Source organism: Orycteropus afer, unplaced genomic scaffold (genome assembly GCF_000298275.1).
Source record: "Orycteropus afer afer isolate SDZICR_OR568_19922 unplaced genomic scaffold, OryAfe1.0 scaffold00236, whole genome shotgun sequence".
NCBI classification, from domain to species: domain Eukaryota; kingdom Metazoa; phylum Chordata; class Mammalia; order Tubulidentata; family Orycteropodidae; genus Orycteropus; species Orycteropus afer.
Genome location: NW_006921823.1, coordinates 946051 through 956805, shown reverse-complemented (window position 1 = coordinate 956805; position 10755 = coordinate 946051). Strand labels below are relative to the sequence as shown.

The 10755-nt window shown below is 36.1% G+C and overlaps 1 protein-coding gene across 1 annotated transcript in view; it reads right to left on the bottom strand.

The window, feature by feature from the left end:
• The window catches only part of PRKDC (protein kinase, DNA-activated, catalytic subunit), a 550241-nt gene that overhangs the window by 506911 nt on the left and 32575 nt on the right, over window positions 1-10755 (bottom strand). Inside the window, exons 2-7 of the mRNA XM_007949066.1 lie at window positions 4531-4607; window positions 4334-4426; window positions 2944-3018; window positions 1996-2104; window positions 1431-1543; window positions 1232-1331 (exon numbers count right to left, since the gene is read on the bottom strand). Coding sequence (XP_007947257.1) covers window positions 1232-1331; window positions 1431-1543; window positions 1996-2104; window positions 2944-3018; window positions 4334-4426; window positions 4531-4607 — 567 coding nt within the window. The remainder of the gene's footprint in view (window positions 1-1231; window positions 1332-1430; window positions 1544-1995; window positions 2105-2943; window positions 3019-4333; window positions 4427-4530; window positions 4608-10755) is intronic.

Here is a 10755-nt window from a genome sequence, read left to right as displayed (position 1 = left end):
GGTCCTACCACCACTCGGGAATCCCCAAGCTGTGTATGCCATCAGGGTCGCTCAGGATCGCTGCCAGACCACAGCTTCATATGTCTCCTTTTTGGTATTTTCACACAAATTCTTCTGCTAGTTGGGGTTTAGTACACTTTTAAGTATCCTTCCCTTTAAGGCTCAAGGGTCCAAGATTATCTTCTGTATCTGTTTTAATTCGTTTCCCTTTTCTTTGTTGAAGAGGGTCTGTGCAGTCTTTCTGCCTAGTCCGCCATCTTGCCAGAACCTCCCAGTGACCAATTTTTTCAGAAATGTAGCTGGCCTCATCCTTCTTCCAAGTCTGTCTTGGTCTGCAAGCTCAGCTGAGACCTCTCCATCATGGGTGACCCTACTGGTATGTGAAATATCTATGCTATAGCTTCCAGCATCACAGCAACATGCAAGCCACCACAGTACACAAACTGACAGACAATAAGCCCACAAATATGATAATTATCATACAGAACTAAATAAACACACACCCATATGCCGAAACTGCTGAAATTTAAGTAAGGTCAGTTGGGTGCTATCAGTTTGGCTGTGACTCAAAGAGCCCCTATGTACAACAGAATGAAACACTGCCCAGTCCTGTGCCATCCTCACAATCCTTGCTATACCTGAGTTCATTACTGTAGCTACTGTGTCAATCCATCTCATTGAGGGTCTTCCCCTTTTTCGTTGACCCTCCACTTTACCAAGCATGATATGTTTCTCCAAAGAATGGTCCCTTATAGCAACATGACCAAATAGGTGAGATGAAGCCTGGCCATTCTTGCTTCCAAAGAGCATTTTGGCTGTACAGGACAGGTTTGTTTGTTCTTCTGGCACTCCATGGTATTTTCAATATTCTTCGCCAATACCACAATTCAAAGGCATCAACTCTTTTTCAGACTTCCTTATTTATTGTCCATCTTTCACATGCATATGAGGTGATTAAAAATACCATGGCTTAAGTTAGGCACATTTTAGTAAGTAGGGTGAGTAGATCACATCAATATCAATACCCTGATTGTGCTACTGTACTGTAATTACAAAAGATGTCATCAACTGGGGAAACTGGTGAATGATAAAAGGGATCTCTCTGTACTATTTCTAAAACTGCCTGTAAATCTACAATTAGTAAAAATTTCCAAAAACATAAATAAATAATCAGCAATTCTTTCAAGACAGAATTTTTGAATAAAGAATATCAAGTAAAACAAAGTAATACCTTCCTCCATGGACTTAGTGAAGTTACACATAAGTGAAGATAAGCCCTTAAGACATCCTGCCACAAGAGGTAGTTTGGGCTCTCTTACTGTGAATGTCATCTAAAAGAAAAGTTTTAAGAAGATATCATTAAAAGAGAAAACATATTCAGGTCTATGAAAGCAGAAAATCCTAAAGTTTACAGTAAGTCAAAATCATACCTGGGTCTTAAGTTCACCCAAAAAAGCTCGGAACAGTTTTTCAGAATTATTTACCATCTCACTAGGATGAACTTCACCTAATACTCCTAGGAGCTCATATATTTTTTCTAAAACTGAAAAAAAAAAAATTTAGACAAATGAAGGCCTAATTTACATTTAAAATAAGTTAAATTAACAAAAATGTAAGAATAAAAGAAATGAGCGGATGTTTACTTCAAAAGTCATTTCATAATTAGACATACAAAATTATCTAGTTTTTGTATAATGGAATCTTTCCTGATGAGTTTTATAGAACTTTATTATTGTAAATTAAATTGTATTTGCAATCTGTTATGTTTTCTATTTAAAGGAATCACTCTGTAAATATTAAAACTTTCTAAATAGAAGTCATTTAAATAGAAATCATTATATATTGTTTTATTTATTTTCATTTTAGTTTGTTTTCAGCAAAAAGGATTCATCAAACATATAAAGACCTTGACAGAGGAAATCTAAACTTTATACTAAAAAAATGTTATGTTAATTTGCTAAATTATTTTAGAATAACATTTAAAATGTGTCTCACCTGTACCTGGTATTTTTGTTTTCAATGCAAGTTCTCCATAGAATTTGCTAAATAATTCTCCAATATTGAATTCTTCCATGAGGCTAGAACTTCTCAAAGTCTGAAGTAACTATAAGAATACAAATTAGCACTTGCCAAAGAGAAGAATAAAGAAAAGGTATTCAACTCTCTCAGTGCATGTGTATACAGCATAATGGAAGCTTCTGTCTCTACGGAAGTTACAAAGACCTCTTGAAACTCATCTAGCCAGATTATCTGGAGGTAGGTTCTGAGGTAGGTGTTAAGGGGGCCATTGGTTATAAAGGGGGAAAGTGGTCTAGACTTGATTTTACCTTCCCATGAAACCAATAAAATGACTGGGACTAATCTCTGAGACAGTCTCAAGACCAAGGATCAACCAAATGCAATACCAAAAACACTTGTTGCTATTGAGTCAATTCTGACTCATAATATCCCCATGTGTCAGAGTAGAACCAGACCTAAAGGAAGCCTGAAAGTCTAAAAGAAAGATGCAGGTAAAAGTGAGATGCAGGTGAGGGTGAGTGTCAAGAACCATTTTAATATAATGTACACACCCATACCCATTGCTAAGGTTTTTTTACAAAAAACTGAGATAAACTGAGGTGATATTTTGATTTTTTGACAATTCCTAGTTTCACGTTTCACCAAAGGTTTTAAGGGTAATTAATAGAAGATCAGCAAATCCCTTAGATACTGTTCTCTTCATTTCTCTCACAATTTTTTCCCCCACTACACACAGAGGTGTGAGAAAAAAATAGCAAGGTATTGTAAGGTGATGGATGGAAAATGTGCATCTTATCTATACATCAATGTAATTCAATCCTATCCTCCAACTTCTCATAATCCAAACCAAAACACCAAAATCTAGTTTTATGTTTCATAACCTATATGTATATAAAATGCACGTACATAAAAACATATAATTACCTTAATAAGAAGGTCTAGGGCTGGAATTTTACATTTAGCAGCTTTATCTTTCGTATAAACACTGGTACAAGTATTCTAGGTTTTAAAAGAAAATATACCAAAATCATCAATTACAAGAAGACAAATTGTGTATTAAAGAACTTTGTAAATGTGAAACACTTTACAAATGTAACTTACTGCTACAACAGAGAAAATTTTTTTAAAATACTAAGATTCCAATCAAGAAAGACTAAAACTCAAAGAGGAATAAAAACAAAGCCTACTTTAAAATGAAAAAAAAAAAAAAAACTATTAAAAAAATAGTATATATTCAATCTGATATAATTTACAAGAAAATATGTTGTAAATTATAACTGGGTATATAATACATATTAGGAGCTCTGGTGGCACAGTGGATAAAGGATTTGGCTGCTAACCAAAAGGTCAGCAGTTGGAACCCACGAGGCACTCAGCAGGAAAAAGATGACGCAGTCTACTTCCGTAAAGATTTATAGCATGGAAATACTGTGGGGCAGTTCTATTCTACCCTATAGGGTCACTGTGAGTCAGAATTGACTCAATGGCAATGGGTTTGTTTTTCAGTTTATAATACATATTACAATAATTAACTATAACAAGTTACAACTGTCTGTAATTCATATGTGAAGCAAGCCCTCATGGCTCAATGATTAAGTGCTCAGCTGCTAAACTAAAGGTTGGCATTTTGGACACACCCAGTAGCTCGAGAAAGGAAAGACCTGGTGACTTCCTCCCAAAAAGATTACAGCCTAGAAAACTCTATGGAGCAGTTCTGCTCTGTCAAACAGGATAGCTATGAGTTGAAATTGACTCAACAACTGTTACAATTTATAAAATATTTACTTATAACTTTCCTATAATTTCTTATAAATTAACTCAGATTGAATACATACTTCTTCATCTAGAAGCTAACTCAAATCCAGTAAGAACAACTTATCTGAAGACACAGCACTTGTTCAAATTATAAATAAATCTGAGAAAGAACCACTCAACTTATGCTTTCCAGTCCCACAGTAAATCATGAGGCAGTCTGAGTTTGTGCTGGAGGAAGGCAAAGCAGGACTAGCTTGGGGAGAATAGGAACTCAAGAGAGGTGTACTTTAAGACTAAGGTCAAAGACAGCACCTAGACTTTAGGAAATATGGATCTCATCTAGTGGAAAGATTCTGCAAAATAACCTTCTAAAGTGTTCTTTAATCTTAACACATTTCTAAGAATCAATAATACAACTTTTTTTAAAAAAGCATTATAGATCCCATATGCAAAAGTCATCAAAATAGTTTCTGAAAAGACCCTTAGCCTATTAAATCTAAATAAATAAATAAAAAGGGAAAGGAATACCCCATTTCATTTTTAACACAAATATCCTTACCTTAATATCAAGAGAATAAGGTGTAATCTTCTGGCCAATTTTTTCTAAGAAAATATATAAAAATTTTAAGACTTCTTCTCTACAATCACGAAACTATAATAAAAGAAACACATATCATAGTAAATACAGGAAGGAGTGAGAGTCACACTAACATAAAGGAATATACAAGAAAAGCAAAATGAAAGAGTTCAACTTACTTCTTCAATGCTCAGTGATTTCCGCACAAACACAAGCAAACCAAAATCTTTGGAAAAAACTAAGGAAGTCTGTAATGCTGAGAGAAAAGACAAGAAGTAAGTTGTGAACACTGCCAAGAAGAACTCCATTAACAATAAGCCTACCCTAAAGGGGCTGATGGAGAACCTGGGTACTGCAAATAGTCAAGCACTCAACTATTAGCCAAAAGGTTGGTGGCTGGAACCCATGCAAAGGTACTTGAGAAAACAAAACAAAACTCACTTCCATCTAATCAATTCCAACTCATACTGACTATAATAGGACAGAGTAGAACCACTCAATGGAGTTTCCATGGTTGTAATCTTTCCTGAATCAGACTATCACATCTTTCTCCCACAAAGAGGCTGGTGGGTTTGAACTCCTGGTTAACACCTGAGCATTTAACCACTGTGCCACCAAAGCTCATTCCTGGAAAGACAGGCCTGGGAATTTGTTCCCAAAGCTAACAGTTTTAAAAAGCCTATAGAGCAGTTCTACTCTGTACACATGGGGGTCATCGTGAGTTGGAATCAACTCAATGGCAACTAACAAACACAAAAGGGGTTGTATGTTTCTCAATTCAACCTTATAAATAATAAAGCACTGATCTAAAGGCTATTATAAGGAAAGCAGGAAATGCTAAATTGTGTTCCACAGGGATTTAATAAGCAGAATGGCTTGTCAAAGGTGCCCTTGTAATAATCCCTGGTGTTACGCCTATGAATACATTAGCTTTGCATGGCAAAAGGGAATTAGAACTGCATATGGCATTATGCACCACTCAACTGTCAGTTTGTCATACTGTGGTGACTTGCATGTCACTGTAATGCTGGAAGTTATACGACAGGTATTTCAAATACTAGCAAAGTCACTCGTGGTGGACAGGTTTCAGAGGAGCTTCCAGACTGAGACAGATAGTCACTCATGGTAGACAAGTAAGAAGGACAGGGTCATCCACTACTGAAATAATTGGCTACAAAAACCTTATGAATAGCAGTGAAACACCGGCTGATATATTACTAAAAACTTTATGAGTAGCAGTAAAACAATGTCTGATATAGTGTCAGAAGATGAACCGCTCAGGGTGGCAGGTACTCAAAATATGACTGGGAAAGAGCTGCCTCCTCAGAGTAGAGTTGACATTAATGATGGGGAGGGAGGAAACCTTCTGGACCTTCATTTGCTGATGCGGCACGGCTCACAATAAGAAACAGCTGCAAACATCAGAACATGAAATGTACAAAGTATTAATCTAGGAAAACTGAAAGCTGTCAAAAATGAAATAGAATGCATAAAGATCAATATGCTAGGTATTACTGAGCTGAAATGGAGAGGTATGGGCCATTCTGAATCAGTCAATTACATGGTATAATACTCTGGGAATGACAAATTTAAGATGATTTCATCATCAAAAAGAGCATTTCAAGATCTATCCTGAGGTACAATGATGTCAGTGATAGGATAATATCCACATACCTAAAAGGAAGAGCAGTTAATACTATTATTCAAATTTATACACCTACCCCTATAGCTAAAGATGAAGAAATGAAGATTTTCTATAGCCTGAAACTGATCAAACATGCATTCAAGAAGTGCTGATAATTACTGCTGATTGGAATGCAAATTTGGGAACAAAAAAGAAGGTACTTTGAAAACACAGCCTTGATGACATAAATGATTCCAGACACTGCATGATAGAATTTTTAAAGATCAATAACTTATTCATTACAAATACCTTTTCTCAACAACATAAATGGCAGCGATACACGGGGACCACACCAGATGGAATATACATGAATCAAACTGACTATATCTGTGAAAAGAGATGAAAGAGAAGCTCAGTACCATCAATCTGAACAAGGCCAGGAGCAAACTGTGGAACAGACCTAAAGTGCTCCTATGCAAGTTCAAGGTGAAGCTGAAGAAAATTAAAACAAGTCCACCAGAGCCAAAACATGACCTTGATTATATCCCACCTGAATTTAAGGACCAAGTGAGGAACAGATTTGCTGCACTGAACAATAATGTCTGAAGATGAGATGAGTTGTGGCATGATATCAAAAACATCATACATGAAGAAAACAAATGGTCATTAAAAAGGCAGGAAAGGAGTTCCAGTAAGATGGCAGAATAGTCAGAAAGACTGCACAGACCCTCTTCAACAAAGAAAAGGGGAACTAATTAACACAGATACAGAAGATAATCCTGTACCCCTGAGCTTTGAAGGGAAGGATATAGAAGTGGACTAAAGTCCAACTAAAAGAATAATTTGCATGAAAATACCAAAAAAGGAGACATAAGGAGCTGCGGTCTGGCAGTGATCCTGATAGCCCAGATCACTTGGATATTGCCGAGTGGTGACAGGACCTAAGAATTGACCTATAAATCAGCGCTGTTAGCCAGGGACTGCACGGAGGAATGCTCTGGTGGCTGGGGAATAAAAAGGAAAGTGTGAAGAAGAAGGCAGGCTGAGCTGTGGACTTTTGCCTGTCCAGAGGGCACAGCCATTTTGAATGTTTACAAGCGGCTTGACTATTTTGGACAGTGTTCTCCCAGGTTCCAGGGACATAAGAACAAGCTCTACTTGATGGGAACCCCAAAGATATCCTGAATGCACGGACTGCTGGAGAAGTGCAACATTCCCCATTTTGCTCTTATACACCACACCCTCTGGTGAGTGGAGGTGTGGCCATACCTAACTCCCACCCACTTGCCAGGCTGGCAGAAATTCCATCCCACTCTGTGTGCTCCCATGGAGCCTGAGTGCCTTGCCCTGCCCTGTCCAGATTTGCTTTTTAGTTTGTTTGTTTTGTGTTTTAAAATTACTACTATTATTATTACTTTTGTCCTTTTTATTATCTTTCTTTATTCCTCCCTTCCCAGGTTCCAGTTTTCAGTTTTTTGTTTTTGCTATTCCTGGCTCCAATTTTTTGGTTTTTCTTTTTGTGTTTTTCCCATTTTTTCCTTTGTTATTCTCTCTCTCCACTTTTTTCTCTTATTGCCCTCTCCTGGGATATTGCAGTGTTTTTTGTTTTGTTTTGTTTTGTTTCCCTTTTCTCATGTGTGGTTACTGTTTCTGTGTGATTGTATGGTGTGTTTTTTGTCCAATTGCTCTTACTTTTTTATCATTATTCAATTGTTATTTTTCTCTAACTGAGTGGGAGACAGCAAAAGTCCCCATTCGACATAACTACACCTACACTTCCTGCAGCTTCACTTACTGAGTAGGAGTCACCACTGCCTTCTCCACCAACGGGCCCACGATAAACAACCACTAACAAGAGCCTGACTCACCCTTAGCTGCTCTTCACAAACAGTTAACAGAGATCTAAAAAAAACAACATCACGATGTCTCGAAGACAACAGACTATCACAGTACACAAAAAGAAGCAAGACAAAGTGGTAGACAAGGGAGCAGGATACAGACCCAGAACACATCCCTGAGGAAGAAACAGCACTGGAACTCCCTGACAAGGAATTCAAAAGAATTATATTTAGGTATCTTCAAAGGATTGAGAGACAGATCAAGGAACACACACACACACACACACACCAAAAAAAAAAAAACAAAAAAAAACCACAATAATTTTGGAAGAAAATACAACAAAAAAAATGACAAAATAAATGAAAAATTAGAAATGATTCTAAATCTACAGATAAAAATCCAGAAGATTAATACTAAATTGTGAGAAACAAACAACACATTGAAAGGGTAAAGCAGTCAAATTGATGCAACAGAAGACAGAATTAATGGGATTGAAGACAAATAAATACATGAACACTTCTATGGAAAGGGATCAATCAGAAAAAACATCAAAACAAAATGAAGAAAGCTAAGGATCATGTGGGATACCATCAAAATGAATAACCTACATGTCATTGGAATTCCAGAAGAGGAAAAGAAAAAAGAAACCACTGAGAAAATTGTCCCAAGATTTGTTGGAAGAGTATTTGTCTGATATGATGAGAGATGAGAATGTATCCATTCAGCAAGTCCAAGGAAACCCAAACAGGATAGACCCCAAAAGAAAATGACCAAGGAATATCATCATCAAACTCAACAAAACCAAAGACAAACAGAGAATCCTGGAAGCAGCACGGGAAAAACAAAAAGTTACATACAAAGGACAACCAGTAAGAATAAGCTCTGACTTCTCAGCAGAAACCATACAAGTGACAAGGAAATGGGATAGCATATATGAAACTATGAAAGAGAAAAATTTTCAAACAAGAATTATACATCTGGCAAAATTGTCCCTCAAATATGATGGTGAAATTAGGAGATTTCCAGATAAACAGAAACTAAGGGAATTGGTAAAACCAGGCCAACCTAACAAGAAATACTAAAGGGAGTCCTTTGAACAGAGAATCTAAAATAGCAAATAACAACCGACCATTAATACACAAGAAGACATAACCCAGAAACCACAGCTATGGAAATATCCACAGTAAAATGAGCTTACAAGATTGTAAACAGGGAACCAGAGACATCAATTGGCAAGTGAGGACAACTATAAACAAAAAAGAGGGAAAATACTGTGTAGTCACAGAACTTCTAAATGGTGAGGAAGTCAAGAGAGTTGCAAGATAGAATGGACAGTTCTAATCTCAGGAAGAAAATTATAAATCACAGAGAAACCTCAAAGAAAAATGATAAACTTTCATATCACAATAAAAAAAACAGGACAAGCACAAATTTTCAGCAAATACTAAAACAACAGCAACAAAGGAAATGATAAAATAATTCATGATCATGAACATGAATAGACAAAAAAAAATAATATGGAACAAAGAAACCAGGGACACCATGAAAAAACACATAACAAAATGACAGCAACCAATTCATACTTGTCAATAATTACACTGAATGTTAACAGATTAAATGCACCACTTGAGACGAAGAGTTGCAGACTGGATAAGAAAAAAACACCTATCAATATGCTGTCTAAAAGAGACACACCTTAGAGATAAAGGCAAAAATAGACTAAATATCAAAGGTTGTAAAAAGATGTATCAAGCAAATGGCAACTGTAAGGGAGCAGGAGTGGCAATATTAATTTCTGATCAAATTGACAAAAACCACCATATGAGACAAGGAAGGACATTATATAATGATTAAAGGATCAATTGAACATGAAGATATAACCATAATGAATAGCTATGGACCCAAGGAAAGAGCCCCAAAACACATAAATGAGACTATAAAAGAGTTGAAAAGGCAAATAGATGAATCCACAGTCATAGTGGGAGACTTTAATACACCATTTTCAATGACAGATAGAACTGGAAAGAAACTAAATAAAGATGCAGAGAGCTACAGAGCACTTCACCAAACAACAGCACATTCTTCTCCAGTGCACATGGAACATTTTCCATGGTAGACCATATGTTAGGCCATAAAAGAAGCCTTAATAAATTAAAAAACATTGAAATACCGCAAAGCATCTTCTCGGATCATAATGCTATCAAATGAGAAATCAACAATAGGAAGATGAAGGGAAAAAAGTAAACACATGGTAACTGAACAACACCCTCCTTGAGAAAGACTAGGTAAGAGAGAAGAAATAAAAATCGAAATTCAAAAATTCCTTGAATCAAACGAGAATGAAAACACAACATACCAAAATCTTTGGGACATAGCAAAAGCCATGATCAGAGGCGAATTTATAGCAATAACTGCACACATCAAAAAAGAAGAGCCAAAATCAACCAGAAAAAATCAACAAAACCAGAAGTTGGTTTTCTAAAAAGATCTAAAAATTGAAAAACCACTGGTAAACTTAACAAAAGAAAAGAGGAAGACAAGATAAATAACACAAATAAGAAACAAAACAGGTGACATCACAAAAGAATCATCTGAAATAAAAAGGATAATATCAGGACACTATGAAGAACTATACTCCAACAAATTTGAAAATCTGGAAGAAGTGGACTGATTTCTAGAAACCATTTACCTAAACTGACACAGATTGATGTGGAAAAGTTGACAAGATTCATAACAAAAGAAGATACTGAAGAGGTCAAAAATTAACAACTAAAAAAAGTCCTGGCTGAGACAGTTTCACCAGAGAATTCTACCAAACATTCAGAGAAGAACTGATACCAATTCTACTCAAACTATTCCAAAACATAGAAAAGGATGGAATCCTCCCTAACTCATTTTATGAAGCAAGCATAACCTTGATACCAAAACCAGACAAAAACAT